Raw genomic sequence first — 21,342 nt, 5'->3', positions numbered from 1 at the left:
AATCTGCGCTCTTTACGTCCTCGTATCGTCCCTTGTAACACAGAATTGTGCAAGTGAACGCGTTCACAGCGGGTAGTCCAGGAAAAACCCATCAATCAACTTGTCAAACCCTTTCCACGAGAAAATAGATTTGTACAAGAAATTTTAAAATGAAAATTTCTCGAGTTGAAATTAAAGTAATTTTAACAAAAATAGTCATGCAGCTTTAAGATTTCTCACCTTTTCTCAAACATTTTTACTCTGGTTGTGCGCATCGTGGTCGAGTGATGTAAAATTATTTGTAAACCAGTCGGTGCGACTGTTCTTCCTCTGTCATATTGTTTATGGGGTTGAAATGGAAAAAAGCGGCAAAGCTTAGCCAGTAGAACATGTACAATAATTATTGTCTTTTAATTATTCAGGCGAACGCCTGCCGGGAGCGAAGTGCATGGTGACTTCCCTCCCGCTCACCCCGCTGCGGCCGCCCTTCGCTTACCACCGATTGCCTAAAACAAGCGACAGAAAAAAGGACGTTTCTTTTGCAGGCTACAACGGAACAGTGTTGAGTTTCAACTTTGTAAATTGTCCCCAGTTTGCTTTTTTGATAAAGAAAAATGTTGATTGGGTTATTTTCACTGTCTTTTTCCTAATTAAGATGTATAGCACGGTGTTTCAAAATAAGCAACATAGCTGTGCGTGACATGCAAAGATGGTCACGTCATCGCGTGATGCCACATACACTTACACAACATGCGATTGTTCTCAAATTCTCCAGAGGCCGGAGATGCACAGACATTCTCAAGGTCACCGGCTTTGGTCATGAATGTGGAGTGAAAAAAATTTGGTTTTATGGAGGGTCATCTCTATTGGTAGATGTTTATACCTTAGGATTAACAACGTTTGACGCTTTCCAAATTCCTCAGTGCCACCAGAGGACTTTCAACCCTTTATTTGGGGTCAATGTTGTGAATCAATTATTTTTTATTCGTTTCCGGTCGGAATCACAGATCATCGCCGGTCCTAATCTGTACTAATGCAGGCCAAGACGAGATTGTAGTTTCAAAAGATGGTCACTTGTAAACGCCGTAATTTTCATGGGTGTGATTTGTTCTTGTAGCGACGACAGAAATTGTGGGACAGAAGGCACTCTTGTGATTAACCACGGATCTATTACATTCCAACATTCAGGGTAAGCGTAAGAATAGGAAATCTTGTTTCTCGGTATGTCACTGAATTCCCATGTACGTCAAAAACCAAAATTTACCATCATTACCCTCTTATTGTTGATTTTATTTAATGCAAGTAGGAGGTAGGCAATATAAAACGATTTAGAGAGGTTAGCATGCATTTGGACATTGTTTATTTGTCACTGCGTAATTATCCATGCTTATCTATGCTAGGTTCTTGAAAACATAAGAAGGTCTTATCACAGTGAGACATGATTGTTAGTGATTCTTCATGTTCTAGCGGGGAGGGAGTTCTTTAGCCCCTGTCTGCCCCACCACCCACAGAATAATTCTGTACAGTTCCTGTTTTTGGCCAGCGGCATCCAAATTACGCAATATGGGATGATGTTTTGTCACAAGTTGTATGATACTCTATTAGTGGTGTGCAAAGGTCCTTGGTAAAGTTCACGAAGAATCCAAGACGATGAAATAAAATTATTTAATCTTCATTTCCCATAGATCGCCTGTGTTCCGGGTCCGGGTAGCAGTTCCACCGTGTCACGTGACCATGGCTCGCCCCGCTATGAACGAAGAATTTGCAGTCGTCGATCTTCCCTTTGAATATGTGAGTATGCCTGACGGACAAGTTTGCCCGGACCATTTCAGAGGATGGCTCCTAAAGTGGACGAATTACATCAAAGGATATCAAAAACGATGGTTTGTGCTTTCGAATGGCCTCCTCTCTTACTACAGGTATTGAATTCAGACCTGTGTCAATGTGGTTATGTTTTCAAGATGGCGGACGATCACTTTTAAATTTTTTCTTAACTAAAGTAAAATGTTTTGTTCTCCCTCAGAAGCCAAGCCGAAATGGCACATACGTGTCGAGGAACAATAAACTTGGCCGGTGCGTTTATCGATTCGGAAGATTCATGTAGTTTTGTCATTTCTAATGGAGGGACACAGATCTTCTACATGAGAGCCAGCTCTGAGGTTGAACGACAAAGATGGGTAACAGCTCTGGAATTGGCCAAGGCGAAGGCTATCAAAATGCTGGAGTCAGGTTTGCTGTTGTTATTTGCTTCTGTGATAAAGAAAATTGATCGCTGAAAGTTTTGTCAGTAGTAATTATTACAACTTAAGTTTAGCTCTATTTTAACCAAATATTATTCTAAATCGTTCGGGCAACTTGAACAAGATCGAATAGTGTGTGAAGCCATTTAAACTGTGCCTTAAGTTTTTATTTGTTAATTGTTTTTGGTGTTAAATGTGTTCTTTAATCGAGCGTGCAATCTAAGTTAGAGGATCCATATCAAAGGGTATGTGGTTGTTATTTATTCATTTCTCAAGTTTCGTTTTTGATGTGTGATATTTTATATTTCGGTGCCGGAAGAAATTATCGCAAAATAGCTGATATGGCGATTTTATTTTATGTCGACGTGTTTATCACATTCGTGTACCAGTACAGTGGTGATGTCACCTGGTATAAATGGTATATTCATTCAATATACCATGTAATGGTATATTCGTAATTGGGAGGGGACAGACCAAAAACTGTGTCAAAATCTTTTACCTTCCGTCTAGCAATAACAAAGGGATTGTTGTCCATTACAGAGAACCCTGATAGTCTTGTGTATTCTTTTGATCCAACTCATTCTCATTTACCAAAATAATTCTTAATTGAATTGTATCTTTATCCGACATTCATCATGCCGAAAGTCCAACTTATTGAAAGCAACAGTGGACATAATTTGTGATGGTTTTAGCCACCAGATTCTCTCATTATTATGATCAGTGATAAGAAATTGATGGAAAAAGCAGCATATTTGTGAGGCTTTCGCTGTAGGCAATTTTATAAGGTTTTTGTTGAAATTGTTAGAGGACTGGGTTCTAATTTATTTCAAACAAAAAAATGTATGACTGGACTTCAAAATCTTTGTTCTGATAGTTGAGACAAAGTTTAGCTGTTGTTTAACAAAACCGCATCCTAAACAATCCTCAATTAAGCTGAACCTTTCATCTGAAAATTCATCTTTTATGAACAATGTCAAGAGGGCTGAGAGCTTTCGGTGGAAGGACATTAAATCAAATCGACCCTCTTTTAGGGAAAAGCATGAGGCCCATTGATTGCATAAAACATTTTTTTGATTGTAAAAAACCAGCCCTTAAAGTCCAAAATTTGGATTAAAATTATTGTTTTCTCAAGTTTATCAGCAACATATCGAAGGAGTTTTAATCTATCAATGAAAATGTCAAAAATAAGGATTTTGATAAATTTTTTGATGGCTGATTGATGCTGATGCATGTTTTCAAATGTAAACTATTAAGTCTAGTTTGATGATACACATAAAGAACTCCGCAAGCATATGGAGATTAGATATCACTAGAATGGAAGAGAGAACTAATTATTCTTTAGCACTGATTCCACTGTAGTTGTAGCTTAAAAAGTTATAATGAAGTGCTAACAGAAACAGGTTTCCTTGTATCCCCACAATTTAAGAAAATGGCGAAGAAGGGGGCAGGGGGCAGTTATTTGAGGATAGACTATGAGCAGTTCCTCCTTTTCAGCAAATTCTGTCATGCAAGTCAAAATAAAGCAGAAAAAAAAAATTGATGGTAGCATGTTGCTGGCAAAGAAATTCTTGCAAGTTTGCCAACCAGCTTTGGAGTTATCCACCAAGTGTTTTGTTTTGCAAAAATATTTAAAGGGTGTGTCCCTGTAATGTCATCACTTGACAGCATGGTGATGGAATATGTCAGTAAACTCAAGGAACTTTGCCTTCCAGTGGTTCAGTTACCAGAAAAGGACAAAGACTTCATAAATGTCCCCTCTAAAGAGAAAGTACAAGCACACACAGGGAAAAAGTTGTTATGCAATAGTTCCTAGACCACCGTGCCCTTCCTAATTATCTTCTTAGAAGTTTTGTTCTTGGGAGTCATCCTTACTGCAACATCTTTCCAGATTTCAAGTTTATTGTGTACCTCAAGATTTGAAGTGGTTTAATTTTCTGAGATCGCCTGTGTCTTGCAATGACATGAAGAGTGACTAGTAATTAAGATAAGGAATCTCTTTAGTTATGCCTAATTGAGATTAAAATTCAATGTCTAAAAACCATTCAGCTCTGGAAGGTCACTTCAAGAGCTCCCAGCAGATGCTAACATCAATCTTATTTTACTGATATTTTGAGTCATGAGATGGACTTCATGGAAAAGGAGAGACTGCTCGTTGTCTAATTCAAGGAGGGTGCTTATTTGAATCTGTGGCCTAGGAGGTGGGCACATATGCAGGGAAGCCCATTTATTATTGCATGGATGCTTGTGCGAGGAAACATGGTATATGGTATATTCTTTGGCCTAAATTTGATCTTGATTTATAAGTATATGAAGCTGTGTTATCTCGAGTGAGTGTTTATCTTTACACCAGTACCTTATTCACAATAAAATAGACAGTTTTATTATGTTTCACTGTTGCTATGGGGCCAGAATTAACTTTTTTTAAGCCAGATTTTAAGTGCTTGTTAAAGAATTTTGACTGAATCATCAGAGAAAACTAATTGGTTACCAAAAAATTGCCCCAACAGAAGAAGAAAATGTGTTATTTTTTATGAGCTTTCTTTGATACTGTTTTTGAATTACCACAAGGTGAGTGTTTATTATGGGAAAGAAACATGTTATGAAAGTTTCTTTTCTTGAGCACTGGTTTGCATGAAGAACATAGACAAGACTGTTTGAAGTGACCTCTCAGTAACTAGTATTTGAAGTCTGGCAATCATTAGTTTATTATCATTGGCACTGGTAACCAGCTGGTTGTAATTTGAACCCTGCGGTAAAGGTCTTTATGCTGGCCTGTGATGCCCTGCCATAAATTTTGGAATTCTCAGAGGTCAAGTACTTTTAAAGGTCTATTATTGAGATCCAGCCATTGTTAATCAGGTTGCTCATCACACTCACTTTTAAAAGCCTTTTTCCTCCCTTCTCTGCCCTCCCTAAAGCTGACTATTGCTAAACGTTTGTTTGTTTTCCACTGAGGCACTCAGTGTAATGGTGTCTTAACATGCCTTAAGGTGGCTCCACAGGGTTGTTGAGGTTTCCTTAGAGCACACCTACAGCTCCTGCAGACTTTCTAGGCACCATCCCAACATCATCTTAAGGCAATAGGTTTAAATTTCTTCATGCGCATTTTATTTTGTAATGCATGTGGTAAGTGGATGGTTTAATTCTTGCAACTGTTTACCTCAAAGTAATATTCTCTTTTTCTTTTGTGTGAATATTTGATCTGCTCCTTAAAAGCTGTAGTGCAATTCCTGAGCATACACGTTTCCAAGTAAAGTAATATTTATTTGATATCATGACCTGTACGGCCCCTAGCAAGCACTCCCACAATAAACTATAGTGGAAGCTGATGTGTGCAGGGCCGGATGGGTTGATGTGAGGAATTACGGTCAACTCGCCAACGGATCAACTCGCCGATGCCAACTCGCCGACGCCAACTCACCGACGCCAACTCGCCGACGTATAAAATTGAGTAGAGACGCCGGCAAGTTGGTCATCAATCCAATACAACTTATTAGAAGTTAAACATACAGAAAAGTAAACGATATTTAGTAAAAAAACACTGGTGAACATCTAACAGAAGCTTAAACTTTGGTGAACATTGGTGAACATCACCAATGACTATAACAGCTTAAGACGCGAACGAGTTATTGTGCGACAACAACACCGTAAAGACTCGTCATGTCAATCGCTCAGATTTTTTAACGAAAACTTGACTTTCTAGACGAGATCTTTAGTAAAAAGCATTTCTTTTTATTTGCAACAAAGTTTATAAGGATCTCAAGGCGAATAAAGCGAAGTAAACATCACCAAACTCATTGGCGTCTACAGCCAATTTTGTTCATTGGCGATGTTAATGTCGCTTTATTTGCCTTGAGATCCTTATAAACTTTGTTGCAAATAAAAATAATTGCTTTTTACTAGAGATCTTGTCTAGAAAGCCAAGTTTTCGTTAAAAAATCTGACCGATTGTCATGATGAGTCTTTACAGTGTTGTTGTCACACAATAACTCGTTCACGTTTGAAGCTGTTTGAGTCATTGGTGATGTTTACTTCCTTTTTTCGCCTTGAGATCCTTATAAACTTTGTTGCAAATAAAAATAAATGCTCTTTACTAAAGATCTTGTCTAGAAAGCCAAGTTTTCGTTAAAAAATCTGAGTGATTGACATGATGAGTCTTTACAGTGTTGTTGTCGTACAATAACTCGTTTTGCGTCTTAAGCTGCACCAATGTTTAAGCTTCTGTTAGATGTTCACCAATGTTCTCCAGTGTTTTTTTACTAAATATCGTTTATTTTTCTGTATGTTTAACTTCTAATAAGTTGTACTGGATTGACGACCAACTCGCCGACGTCTCTACTCGATTTTATACGTCGGCGAGTTGGCGTCGGCGAGTTGGTCAGTCGGTGAGTTGACTGGTTACCGATGTGAGCCAGTCTGGAAAATGCTGTCTGGCCCTGCACTACACAGTTCTTTTGCATTTTCCAAGAACGTGGATTGAATTGTGGACTTCAGCTTGAAATAAAACAAGTGAGAAAAGGAATCTTGCTTCTTAATGAATTACAAGTTTCTTGTCCTGACTTGATGGAAAGAGAAAAGTTTTGCTTTAGAGTCTCTTTATTAATTTTCCAATGCATGCCCTAGGTTATAATTATTTTTTAAGTGAGTATGTTCTATTTAGGTTAAAACAAAATTTTAGAAATTTTGACTCTTATTTTGTTTATTTGATGAAATGCTTATTGACTGAGTTTGGTTAAGTCAGACAGGAAGACATTTGGCTCTTGATCCATACATCATGACCTTGAGCCAAATAATTCCCTTCTGGTCCTCTTATCAGTCAGTAATTACATAAAATTATGGTATTTGCTTTGTGGTTTACTGCTATATTTTCATGCAAATTATATGAAGATGTTACATTGTTCAACTATTGAAATCTATCTGTGTCAAATATTTTAATTTCCATCTAAAGCAATTTAGAAAACTTCCTGTAATGATTTGGGAATACATTTAAATGTACTTGTGCTCAGAGTATATTATCATTATTTTCCTGCTAAAAGCAGAGTAGGGAAATTTTTTTTTGTCATTGTCAATTCAATTTGTTTACCTTGTGAGAAGAGGGGAAATCTTCCCAATTATTTTTGGAAGATTGAGGGATTCATGCTTTTCTTGATACAGACAGCTGTAGATGCTTAGCTTATTAGCTCAGGAAGTCATCAATTTTTAGGGTAACAATTTGTTTCTTAGCAACAAAATCTAATCTTGATCATCAGTGTATCCAATGAAAAACTTGTTATTCATAATGGTGATATGTTGTGTAATGCATTTTTTACAGGTACCAGAACTTTTAAGCTAGAAAAACCTGTGTTGTATGTGTGGGATTTAAGATAATTTAGTGGTAAAATCCAAGAAAAATTCATTTGGTAGAAAGTAAAAACCTTGGACTCCAAGAGAGATCTAATTCAAGACAGGTATTAAAATATAAATTAGCATATAGTTAGTGAGTGTTCCTATTTGCATAATCCTTTGCAATAAATTTAGGGTCTGCCAATACTTTGGTTGTTATATTCTTGGCTGGATTTGTGGTTGTGGTTTTGCTGCCAGTAGGATTGTATGTGAACAATCAAACAAGTTCATGTTGGACTCGCTTTTTAAACACAAGGGCTTGGTGGATTGATGGGTGATTTCACGTTTAAAACCTGAGGGCAGAATTCTTGACTGTTTCCTCTATGGTTGCTCAGTTCTTGTGTGTGGAGTTCATGCTACCACTTGAAATGCAACAAGTCATCAGGAGATATCATTGATGGTGGATTGCAGAGAGGATTTTAGGAACAGTTCTTGTAACTAAATTTATATCCAAATTAATTTTGTCATCATTGCCTGCTGATCTTTTGTGCTGTTTTGCTATCTGTTTGAAGATGAAATTGTCTGGTCAAGGTGTGTGTGTATTTTCTTAGGTTGTTTTTCTCTCTGGTTAAATGAATTATAGATTAGTAACTCCTAAATTTATTGTTATGGTTGTCTGCTTTGTGTGGTAGCCATTTTGTAGTGGTTCATCTTTATTTATTGTGTTCATTGGGTTTAGGCTGACAGGTACCTGTGTCAAAAGTGGATTTACACCTCCTAAAATTTCCTCAGTGCTTTGAACCAAAGGCTTTACTTCAAGTGTTTACTTGATTTGGCTTAGTGGCATCTGCAAAATAATAAATATTTTTACCAATTTTTCTTTTCTGGTTTTTAAGTCCGTCTACTTGTGGTATCTTTATAATGTTGACAGAAATTGTGGCCAACATGCAGATTTATGTAAATTTCATCTCATGCATTTTGACAAAATAGGAGCACTGTTAGTTGTTATTTGCAGGTTTTCTGATATCAAATTATGGCACAAAATCTTCAGTTGATGTTGCGTGTATTCCTCACTATTTGCCTTGAAAATTATCAAATTTCTTGGATTGGATGAAAATGTAATTCATTGAGTGAACAGTTCCAAGTTGAGGAGAAAATAATGTTCTCAAAGTGCTATAATTTCTTGTGATGTTTTTGTGGAGATTTGTAAGGCAAAAGTCACGGAAGAATAGCTTATTGGTGTACAGTGATGGGGAATCAATCAAATCAGGATCCACTGAATCACGGCAAAAGCTTTGCACAAGTTGTCCTTGGTCTTGTAAACATGGCATAGGTAAATAGAGGTGTTGTGTCTCATCATGCGAGTTAGGTTTGACAACATTTGTTCAACTCGATCAAATTTGTTTCTATATTTAAAAACAGTTAGTTTTTAGACTTGCTTCCATATAGTTTTGCAGATTCTGAAATTCTCAGTGGTGATGTAATTATCATGTTCATGTATACTGTGAATTGTTTATTTTATTTTGTCAAGTGCATTTTACTTAACTGCGTTTTACAAATGGTTGTCAACTGTAGTCTGCACAACAGAAATTGCAAAATATCTTTGCATAATCCATCCTCTCACCTAACACCAGATTGATTCTGGCTTCCTTTTAAATGAACAACTCCAAGATTTCTTTTTTCACTATTTTCTGTTTTTCAAAATGGTTTTTGGTTGATTGATTCAGTTGCTACTTTGCCAGTTGCTTATTAAGATACATTGATATATTACAGTTATTTTATGGGACCATTATTTATTTCATTTAAAATGTTTTTCTCCACTTTAAGCATTATCAGTTAAAAAGATATCAAACCTTGAGAATTTTATAGATCATTTTTATGATAAAGTTTTTCTTGAAAGCAGCGGAACGCAATTCAAATAATGTTATTTTTTATTATAGCCAGTATTTGTTTTCTCAAAATTATGCTTACCCAAGAATTGCAGGCAAAGGCAGATGTGTGTTATTACCTTAGAGTTAACATTATTGGACTTTTCCAGCTTTGAGCAATTGGGCCTTTATGTAACATGAAAATTTTGCAGGAGTTTATTTTGGGGATAGGCAAGTTTAGAAGGAAGTTTAGCTGTTTTTGGTTCAAGCTGTAGAACATGAATTTGGAAATAAAAAACTTATTTGCTATTTTCAACCAACTCTAACAAAGTGAAGACAAATTAATGGATTTAGAAGCAGAGTTTCTTATTTGACTAAAGTTAGCAAATCCCTTCAGCATCTTATTTTGTAAGATTTTTTTCAATGAAAATGTCAATTTGAAGATAAAGTTATCTTTGTAAGGTTCATATTTGTTTGAAGTGCATTATGTATGCATTTTGGATCTGCAAAAGGAAAAGTATTGTTTGTGAAAATTTTGCTGGAGGTCTTAATTTTGAATACAATAATTTGCATTGGCACTGATAAAGAATGATTTCCACAGATCTCCTCATGTTGAACTTTTTTTCACATTTACAATACTTTGTGAGAGATTTTCCTGACTTTACAACTTTTTTTAAGAAAGGATTTTGATCAAGGAATGTTGTAGCATGAGAAAAGTGTACTACAATAAAAGTGTAAGAAGAGAAACTGGTTGATATTATACACATCTGGGAAAAAAAAACTTGGATTCTTGAAATTTATTTAGAGAATAGTGTGTGGCAGCCAGAGAATTCTCTGATCTTCTGTCACTTATATAAGCACTGTTAATCCTTCTGCTCCCAAGTTTCAAGTAGTTATTCTACCAACTGAATGCCATACTTTCATTTTTAAATTAGACAGGAGGATTCAATTTTACAACAAGATAACAGTGTCAAGCTTATGAGCTTGTCTTTCCTCAAAACCTGGTTTAAAGTTAACGAATTGGAATCTCAAGGAGAAGTTACAAGTTAATCACTTTGAGGAGTTAAAGGATGATGAGCTGTGACTTTTTATACAACTCTTTGGTAAAGTGTTTTTTTCTTGTTTTATTCCAGATGAGGAGGAGGATACCAACAGTGAAAAAGCTGAGAACATTAAACCACTAAATGCCAAGCTTGAAGACCTGCAGACTTGCAATGATCTTGTAGGCAAGCATGGCTCAGCCTTGCAGCGTTCTATTGTTGAGCTTCAGGAGGTGGAAGATAATCCTGCCTTGGCTGCAAAACTCAAGTTTGTGAACGAGAAAGCCACTCTTTTTCGGATAACAGCAAATGCCATGATTAGTGTAAGTAACAGAGCATACGTGTTCAAATGACTACAGAACTGGAATGACCTATGTGAATGGCAAGTGCTCAGACGCTATAAGATATTTGGGCAGGCAAGCAAGTAGGACACACAATTATTTTCTGTGTTTGAGAGGCAGTTTTTTTTTTTTTTTACAGAGATACATTTTAAGAATATTGAGGTATAAGTTATGGTTACTGTTTTATTGTTATTGTGGACAGGGTGGTTACTTTTTTCTCAGTGTGACTTCTGAAAAAAGTGAATTTATTTTTAACTGTCATCAAATTTACTGTCAAGCTTGAAATTTTTCCACAAAGAAACTTTTGTTTTGGTTATTTTCTATTCTCAAAATTTTATTGTAAGACAGAGTTTTGGGTGTATTTGTTCCTTTTATTACCCTTTCAGTAAATTCTTCATTGTATGTCATCACTTAATGTCAATTAAGTTAAGTCTTCACAGCCTTCAATTCATATTCTTTACAGTCTAATCCATGCTGATGGTTAAAGTTGAAAAATTCTCTCTCTTAATCTAACATAACAGGCATGTGCAGAATTCCTGGAACTTGCTCAGACACAGGAAAAGAGGTGGCAGAAGAGTTTACAGCTAGAGCGTCAGCGAAGAATCAATCTTGAAGAGACAGTAGAAGCCTTAGCTAAACAGCATAACACTCTTGAGAGAGCTTGTCGAAAAAATACATCTAAGTTACCTGATTTACCAGAATCTGAACTGGGTCACGACAGTGACGATGAAGAAGAGGAGTTGGAAGAAGATGAAGAAAATGCTGAATTTTTTGATGCAATAGCAGAGCACCCTGAAGGTTTCACATTATCTGTTAGCAAGAGCCGTGAGAGTTTACAAAGCTCTAGCTCAGAGCAAAGTGTTGGTATGGATGGAGAGATTGCCAAACCCTTATTGGCAAGAACTTTGTCAGATACAACTGGACAAGCCTCAGCAGAAATAAAACAGGAAGCATCTAAGGACAATGTAACTGGTACATCTGAAACATCAACTGCTAAAGACACAGAAGGATCAGATGTTGCCAGTGATGGTAGATCCATTAGCACTGATCCAGATAACAAGGCAGTCATGGCACCATTTACTGTTGGAGGCTCCTTTGCTGTCACTGTTAGTTTATGTTTCATTTTTTTCCTTTGATAAGTGTGTCTTACTAAACAAGTTTTAAGTCCATACAGCAAATGCTCAGGCCATAAATCAAAGGATAAAAAGTTAGGATCAGTAGCTTGAAGTACAGAAAAAGAAGATAGGGTTAGCAAAGTATTTCTTATGTCTCTACCTTGTGCCTGATTAGTTTGAGGAAGTTTTTGATGTGTGCAAAACTGAATGATGCATGTCAAAAGCATGACTTTATGTTGAATTTCAAGAAAATGCTCAGCAAAAGCATAAAAAGAGTTGGCAATAAATGACGAACAATTGACATTCTTGAAACAGTGTAAAGCATTATGAGTCGACAATATCCCATTGTCTCCCATAATAGTTTTAAAGTGTTTTTCAAGGTAATAAATTTATTGATGTATTTTCTTTAGCAATCTACTGAAAGGCTTGGGACTAAGCTCTTCAGGAAAAAGATCCCAGACAAGCCAGACATCAGCATTAACTTGTGGAGCATTCTGAAGAACTGTATAGGAAAAGAGTTATCTAAAATACCCATGCCCGTGAGTAGATCAGACTTTCACAAATTTGTTTCTGTTCATGTTTAATGAACAAACTCCTGCAATTTATGTCTTTTTATATAATTTCTCAACTCTTTTATCCCCACATTGTAATCCCCTCTGTCTTGCATTTCCTTGTAAATTAGTTTGGAGAATTTACAAGGTTCTGTCAAAGCAATATGTCCCAGCAATGAACACCAATACCTTGATTGTTAGAAGGTACTTCACTGTGTATGCAATGGATTCAAACCTTTTTGGATTATACTGGCTCTTAAATTAACTTCTCTATACAATGAGTTTTGAACAAGGCCAAGCTTGAATTTTACCCAGGAAGGAGTTAATTGAGTGCATATTGTATAATTCTTCTGCTTCTCCATTTCCCTCATAAAAAATTCTTGGCAATGTTGTTTATGTTCCTCCAGATCCTTGGTAACCTTCTGAAGAATGCGTACAACCATCATCATATTCTGTCTCCATTATGTCATTTCTTCTTCAACTCTTTCTTGCACTCAGTATCAGCTAAGATTCTTGTTTGAGAGATTTTCAACAATCATTGTAGGTGAACTTCAATGAGCCAATTTCAATGCTTCAGAGGCTCACAGAAGAGCTTGAATACACAGACCTTTTAGACAAAGCTGCAGCATGTGAAACATCCACAGAGCAGATGTGCTATGTAGCAGCATTTACAACATCCTCTTACTCCACAACTGCCGCAAGAACTGGAAAGCCATTTAACCCCTTACTTGGTGAAACATTTGAATTTGACAGAACAGAGGATTTAGGATGGCGATCACTTGCTGAGCAGGTATTTGACATTTGATACATGTAGATACAGATGATATTTCTACTTCAATAACTTACCATGCAAGTCAGATAACATATCATGTCAATGGGATACTAACATTAAAGTAAAGGATGGATTTTGGCTCTTGATTTTTAAACAGATTCTCTTTATCAGCACATTAGGAATGTTTAGGGGACAGTATAGAGAATGTGCATACTGATGATATGATGTAAAGGATTCAGTTAAGAGGGCACTGTTGTGGTACTGACAATATTTCTGATGCAGTGTAATCACTAGGAAAATCACCAAGGGCATTCTTGCAAAATTTATTGCAAAATGAAGACTCTAAATTAAGCTCCAATTGATTTATTTGTTTCTTGCAAGACATTTTCTGCAAAGAGTATCAATATGCCACTGAAAGACTTTAATGTTACAGAAATCTGTGATGTTTATTCTAGGTGAGCCACCATCCTCCAGCATCCGCTCTTCATGTTGAGCATAAAGAGTGGATCTTCTGGCAGGAATTCACTTGTACAAGTAAATTCCGTGGCAAATATTTACAAGTCATTCCACATGGTGTGGCGCATCTCAAGTTTAACAAGTCTGGAAATCATTACACCTGGAAAAAAGTCACTACTACTGTCCATAATATCATTGTTGGGAAGCTGTGGATTGATCAGGTTAGATGAGAGATCTGGTAATTAATATTGGATATCAATTCTCCTTACTCTGTGTTAAATTTCTCATAACTTTAGCTATGAGAATTTGGTGCTAAATGAAACTATATTGCATAGTTTATTTTCTTCTGTATTGTCATCTCTTTTCTGCTAGCAAATAATGGAACAGAGGAACAACAAATCAAGTTGTAGATGTATGAGATTAAATAAATGATAGGATGGAAGAAAGGATAAAGGAATAAATTGGAATTTGTAGATTTTTAAGTTACTGTTCCACAGTGGATTCTTCATCATTGCCCATGTAAATTAAATCGAGCAGATGATATAATGCTCTCTTGGTCTTGATAATTCTAATGTGGAAAAAACCCCTTTGGAAAAAATGGAATTTCAAGCAGCAGTTTTTGGTGGTAGTTGTTGTTTGGTCTAGAATTGTTATGTTGTGTTGGATATTTCCTTCCTGTCTCAATTACTTTATCTTTGCATGTTTCCCTGTTGTTTTCTTAGTCGGGTGAGATGGACATTGAGAATCACACAACTAAAGATGTTTGCCATCTTAAATATGATGCTTACAATTATTTTGGAAGGGACACACCTAGAAAGGTATTGGCAGTATTTTTTTTCTCAACTTTTTGCATGGCCTTTTTGGCTGCTGTGGAGGGAGGGGGAGGAAATGGGGGGTAGTTTTGTGATCAGTGTGATCATGTTACAGTTGTCAGTCTGTCGGTCAACATATTGTTGTGGTACTGAGAATTTCACTATAATAGGCTAATGTTGACAGTTTTGGGTAGAACATGTGTTGGTCAAAGGGCAAAGAGTGAGGGACAGAAACAAGGTAAGGTGGCAGCACTGAATAAAGAGTGTTAGTTGTACAGTATGATGGTCATATGCACCTGCAGGGGCCATGAGAAAACATGATAAGGGATTACATGCATTAAATTGTTTCCTAAACCCTCTAACTCTCAGAAGTGATTAACTTAAAAAATTTTCCCTTTAATAACCATACATTCTCCAGTGAACAGGTAACAAGAACATTCATACTTATCGGATAAAAGTTGTTATCTTGATCTAACACAAAATTCTCAAAAATTAAATTTAAAAGGAAATGTAAAGCAGCTCCAGGAGAGAAGTCTCGATCAGATCTTGGGACTTAAAGAGTTAAAACAAGTTCTTGAGGGCCTCAAAACTCAACCCTCCCTTCTTGTAATTTTATTCTTAATTCAGTACACTTAATACTCAATTCTCAAAGCTTTGAAGAATTGAGATCAGCTTTGAGTTTGGGCGGTCAACTTACAATTAAGTAGTACTTTGGTGGCATTTTGGTGGATTTGAATCTTACACCCCAAGCAATTTGAGTGTTAAAAAGAAAAACATTATTGTCTTGTAGGTGACAGGTGTGATTACAGACTCATCAAAAGTGGTCAGATATGTGATATCAGGAACATGGGACAACAAGCTGGATGGAGCCAAGGTTGTGTACCATAGATCTCCTTCAAATGTGAAGCAGCCGGCATCTACTCCACACAAGAGCCAGGCACAGACTTTACCACCAGTCACTTTGTGGAAGAAAAATCCAGCATTGTAAGTTTAATTGTTGACAAACTTTACCCAACAACAACTTAAAAGGATACCCCATGGAAACCTGCCAGTGAAATCAGTTTGACTGAATCCTTGTTAGTTCTGTTAACTAACCAAAGATGCAATTTAATAGTGATATTTTTTTATTGTGAAAATAAATTGGGATATTGACATTGCACTTTGGGTATGGCTAATTTTCATAGCATTAAATTATTTCCTCAATCATTTTGTTCTCAGGCCTGGTTGCGAGAAAATGTATTATTTCACTGAGTTTGCTCTGGCCCTCAATGACTCTGATGATAGTGTTGCCCCAACCGATTCTCGGAGAAGACCAGACCAGAGGCTCATGGAAAACTGTAAATGGGACGAAGCCAATCAGGAGAAGCAGAAATTGGAGGAAATGCAACGAATAAGAAGGCGCAAGCGTGAGGCAGAGGCCTCAGAAGCACAGGCAGAGGGAAAAGTTTATGAAGGTTACAAGCCCGTTTGGTTTGAAAACGTTGTGGATGAAGTGACAGATACTGCTGTGCATGTGTACAAAGGGGGCTACTGGGAAGCTAAGGAAAGACAAGATTGGAGTCTTTGTCCAGAGATCTATTAGCAACATCCACTCAGCAGTTTCCCAGATTTTACTGATAGTAAGCTGAATATGATGTCACTGCTTGTGTCATTCCTCAAACCTCTGGCCATCTTCTTTTTGGAAAGTATCAAATGGCGCACTATACATGTGGGTCAAACATTTTGTGGGTGAATTTGCTGAAGTCTGGCTGTTTAGTGACACTACTGTTTTCCAATAAATGAAATAACTCAGAGATTTGATTTTTAAAATGGAAAACTGTAAATACATTGCAACAGCCAAAAGAAGCCTACAAAGAGACAAGAATGAACTCTATTACTGAAAAGTGCATTTGTTTTTATTTCTCAATTCTGAACATGGAAAAGTAGAAGACTTTTGTTTAAGGAAAGATGCAGACAGATACAATTCACTTGACTGATGAATAAGATTTAGAAGACGTTTTGGGGTGTTGATGTTCAATTTAGGTTTGCTGAAGTACCAAAGATCTCCCTACTGTGATAGCGTTGACAAAGCCAAATGCACTTATCAAAATTAAACTTGTAAGACAGTTTTGACACTGTGATTTATCAGAGAAATTTTATGAAATTCAGTGAGCTGCTATGTGACTGTAGGATTATTTATCAATTGTGCTTTGGATAATGTTCATGAGACAGCAGTCCTCAGCTGAATTAGAGACTAACACAATTTATAATAGATTTCAAAATTGTTCGTATCAATTTCTGGTATTAAATTTAAAATAGTCAAAATAAAAACTCAGATGTTTTGTTCTTTTGTGGTTTAGTTAAGGTTTCTGATGATTCATTCAGATTTAACTTACCTTGAGTTTCATGTGAAAAGAAACAGGATGCTCTTGACATTCCTAATCTTAACATTCTCTTGACATTCATTCACATTCATTCTCATTCATTCTCATTCATTCTCATTCATTTTCATTCATTCTCTTGACATTCCTAATTGACATTCATTCTCATTCATTCTCTTGACATTCCTAATCCCAGTAATATGCAGGATTACTCTTGCAAGTGAAGTCTTATATGGTCAAACTTACCAAGTAGTTTTCCAAAGTTTAGGTAATAGATAACTAAACTGACAGAGATTAGTAGAATCCTTAAGGGTGGGGGGGGGGGGGGGTGAGGGGGTAGGAAGGGGACTCAGATTTGGTTTGATCCCTAGTCCAGACAAATGTTCTCCATGTTTCTTGAAGTTTAGTCAGTTTATTTTTTTTTATGTGGAGTTGGAAGTCCCTGGTTGGGTTTATTAGGCTGTTGGTCAACTCAAGTTACCATAGAATTAGTTTTTAACAGGCATTACAGCAAAACACTTTCCTTCTCCCTCTTAATACTAAAGGTTCATTAAAAACATTAATGAGTCAAAGAGGAACAATGTTCTTTTGTGGTTGAGTTAAACCTTTCACTTCCTTTCAATTCTTAAGATTTTAGTTAGAGAATTTTGTTTCGGATCAATTTATAATTCCCAATTTGGTGTTTTTCTTTGTTCCTATCACTTATCTGCCTGATGTATTGATATTGTAAGGGGAAATTATGTCTTGGTCACTTATGGGAGTCAAAGGGTCAAAATAAGTGGGGGGGGGGTGGTTAGTGTGGCATAGGATGAGCCAGTTTTTGTGATCTTTAGTCGGCTTCATAAAGATGGCACTCGGGACTTTTGAGCAACTGCAAACTGACCGATTTAGCAAACTGATTTTATTAGCCTTGGAAGTAACACACACGACAGGATGTGAACATCACTTGTCTTCACTTGCTGTTGTTACTTCAGAATAAATACCACCGCAAGAGTAAGCGAGCTGATTTCTGATTCAACAATGCTTTTGATTCATGATACAGTTAAACTGGATGAGTATAAAGCAATCCCAACATACCCCTTGATTTTGAGCCTCGTGGATGACCCTCTGATAAACACTGTTTTTATCATAGTATCGTGCATGCACATGCTTCAACATTCCTATTTTCTTCGCCACTGGCTGGAAGCACAAGTGTTGTTAATTCCCGTATCTGCCTTCCTCTTTCCATTTGTTCAATAATAGAGTCAACCAGTTCATCAAAACATGCAATGACATTGATATTCTTCTCTGTGCTTGTTTCAAAGAAAGGTAGCTCAAGGTGTTCTGCAAAAGTTTTTCCTTCCTCCGCTTGGACTTCTCGTAGGTGAGACAAGTGACATCTATTGCCCACAAGAATTCCTTTCGCATGTGGGTCACAGAATTTCCTCATTTGTTCATGCCTGCAGAAATTAGGAATAACGTTAAGGTGAAATCGTGTGTGCTATCGAGGAGCGAATATGCAAATTTTACTTCAATCACATTTCGCGTGAAGTACGAGTCAGTCACGCAAATGATTCGTGCACGATGCTCGATGCGAAAAAGCGACACAAGACAAAAACTCCTCGTCTGCAGACAAGATAATCCACCGTAATTTCTCTGGTTGCGCAACTCAGGATGATTCGTCTGATGACAATTTGATGACGATCACGATTTGAAAGCAGTTTCGATACTTGAATGGTTGTAAAAGTTTCAGGGTCTCGTGACTATAATCACATCTTAGTTAGAAAATGATAGTATCAGTCTCTGTTACGCCAAATGATCGGAAGAGAAAGAGGGAAAGATTCAATAGCTGAAAGTACGAGTGCCTAGACAGAATACTTCCGCTTTTCAATTAGTTTATGGTGTGAAATGTATTTGGGGCTGGGATTTTTTCTATTAAAAAAATTGTTTCATCTGAAATGTATTTGTTCTTAAATTATCCAATGGTTTTACTATGAACAAATGCAATTCAACCTTTCACTCTGTCAACATATAATTCGACCTCGATCGTTTAAGTTTTGACCTTTTTGCATCAAGTTGAGGACAAAAATTCATAAAGCATCGCGCTATAGGTAAAAATGTGAACATCGCCGTTAGACTTCGAAACTAAAACTTATAGCCGACAAAAATTGGACTAACCAGTATCCAATATTACGGAAAGACTCTCTGTTCGTAACATCATAAACCAGAATTACTCCTACTGCTCCACGATAATAACTCGCCACAGCCGTACGGAATCTTTCCTGTCCAGCTATATCCCAGATTTGGAGTTTGACCCTCTTTCCGTTCCTCTCCAAATTTTTTGCTCGGAAGTCTACGCTTATGGTCGAGCTTGGTGAGCGATATTGATGGCCAGTGTACTTGCATAGAAGGGACGTCTTTCCCACCTTGTAATCGCCGATGATAATAACTTTGAAGCAGTAATGAACCCAATCATTAGACTGTGGTCTTGTCGAAGACGAAGCCATTGTACCACTATAAACAAACGTTTTCAGTACGGTACTGGGTACCAATGGTATCTTCACGCTCGTCACGCAACGTACTCCCTGGCTTTGAGGGAGACTAGGAAATAAAGTGTTAGAATGGAAGGGACTACGGAAAAGGGAGCTTCGGAATAGTGCTATGAATGTTGAAAGTTTGAATAGGTTTCCTTTATTAATTACCAAACATTCATCAAATCATTTCTTATTTTTTTCTTCTGCGTTATTCACCACATTTTGTGGTAAGTGCAACTACACATCCTATTAATAGTTTTAACTTTCGCATATCCCTGTTCAACAGTCTGAGATCATGGGAAAATTATATTCAAATTACGAAGTGCATCAATGATGTACTTGTTCCTGGATACTTCAGAGGTGAAAGAGGCACAGTTTCTAAGCAGGAGTTCTGACGCCCGGTTGTTTTGTTCGTTGTTTTGTTTGTTTGTTTGTTTTTTACATTTCTTTTTGTTTTTGTGTTTGTTTTTTGTTTTTGTTCGTTTTTTACATTTCGTTTTGTCGTTTTTTTTTTATTTCCTTTTTAATTACTTTTTTTATTTTATTTTTTCATATGCTACCCTTCAGATACGGCGAAACTCGTAGAAGATCTGACAAGAAAGCCTAACATTGAATATTCATACCACACGCTACACACGGGTCTTTGAAAAATTTCCATAACAAATCACGTACACAGCAGACTAATGAGTAACTACACAAAGCGTTCTTATTGCAGTATGTGACGTATTTTGGTTTGGTTGGCTGAAATCTCGATTGCATATTCATAGTGTAAGGAACAGATCAAAGAAAATAAACGTCAGTCATTAAACTTCGTCGCTACCTCCGGAACTGCGCCGCTCCCTTTTTCTCGAGGAGTAGTTTCTTCCTGAGAATACTAGATGGCCTTCGTTTTAAAAAAGCTCCGTTCGAACTTGTAGTTCATGGTAAGTATCAAGTTACTTTTCAGTTTACTTTAAGTTAGCTAAGAAGCAATACGGTATTGCGGGTAAATTGTACGGCAACTCTGCACGTGTGATTTAATTTTAGGCTCCGAGTTGTCATTCAAACCCTGTTCACGGCTTCAACAAATTTTTTAAAAAAACGTGGAGCACAAGGCTACGAATGACTCACAAAACCGTGTTACAACGTGGAGTTTAAAAATCCTTTCTCTCACCGAGTTAGCCAATATTCCAGACAAACTAACGTTAAGTCTTGTTGCATCAAATACTGCAGATTATATTTTGAGATAACTTGCGGTTAGCCCGCAAATTTTAGTACAAAACAATAAAGCCATGGTATATGGAGAATTTGCAAAGGACGCAGCCACTTGCGTTGCTTTTGTAAACGCGCAGAGGAATTTGGCAAATGCCGTTGAAAATAAACTTAGCGTTTCACTGAGAACGTGATTTTCGCACGTATAACTCCATTACACTGCAAGCTCGCGACAGTTCGCCCTCCCCTCCCCTAGTCAGTTTTTATATTAATCCTTTGAAAAATTTAAAGTCAGCTGAATCAACTGGACAATTGTTTTCCTTATTTCCGTTAAAGGAAGACCATGGAGAAAAATGGAGAAGAGAGAAAGTCAAAGAGAAGGAAGAGAATACAAAAGGACAAAGTGGAATCAATAAATAAAGAAACTCCACGAAGATAAGATCTCTAAATCTCAATTTTATATTATGCTAGTGTAGATGGTGGCTGCCAAAATTTCTAAGTTTGCTAGTAACTATGCCTACATGTATTTTACACTGGATAAATGGATTGTCAAGAGAGACCCTTGTCAAAGACGATTTGGAGTCGAGGATAAAAGGATGAAGTTGGTGAGTAGAAATTCTGCGGGGAGATTTAGCGACTATGGCAGCCACTAGCAGATGTGGAATTTTCTAAGTGGCACTGTTTGTTTGATAATGTTTTGAGGTAAAATATCTGAAGACTGGAACAAGGATAGGTCGTCCTGTTACAGCACTAAAAGAGAAAGGAAAACAATCCAAATCTTT

General features: G+C 36.8%; 2 protein-coding genes across 2 annotated transcripts; one reads left to right on the top strand and one right to left on the bottom strand.

The window, feature by feature from the left end:
- Positions 1-806: 806 nt before the first annotated feature.
- Positions 807-16,822, top strand: LOC131781018 (oxysterol-binding protein 1-like). The gene is made up of 11 exons (XM_059097660.2): positions 807-1,168; positions 1,665-1,898; positions 2,003-2,208; positions 10,543-10,772; positions 11,312-11,896; positions 12,316-12,444; positions 13,001-13,246; positions 13,684-13,905; positions 14,407-14,502; positions 15,287-15,480; positions 15,715-16,822. The coding sequence occupies exons 1-11, from the start codon at positions 1,074-1,076 to the stop codon at positions 16,076-16,078; spliced, it is 2,601 nt and encodes an 866-aa protein (XP_058953643.2). The 5' UTR covers positions 807-1,073; the 3' UTR covers positions 16,079-16,822.
- A 655-nt stretch (positions 16,823-17,477) lies between these two features.
- Positions 17,478-19,361, bottom strand: LOC131781031 (uncharacterized). Its single transcript, XM_059097673.2, has 2 exons — positions 19,014-19,361; positions 17,478-18,295 (listed from the first exon to the last, which is right to left on the bottom strand). Exons 1-2 carry the CDS (start codon positions 19,340-19,342, stop codon positions 17,983-17,985), a joined length of 642 nt encoding a protein of 213 aa, XP_058953656.1. The 5' UTR covers positions 19,343-19,361; the 3' UTR covers positions 17,478-17,982.
- Positions 19,362-21,342: the final 1,981 nt, after the last annotated feature.

Source organism: Pocillopora verrucosa, chromosome 2, assembly GCF_036669915.1.
Source record: "Pocillopora verrucosa isolate sample1 chromosome 2, ASM3666991v2, whole genome shotgun sequence".
In the NCBI taxonomy this organism is placed as follows: domain Eukaryota; kingdom Metazoa; phylum Cnidaria; class Anthozoa; order Scleractinia; family Pocilloporidae; genus Pocillopora; species Pocillopora verrucosa.
This window is presented reverse-complemented; position numbering and strand designations above follow the sequence as displayed.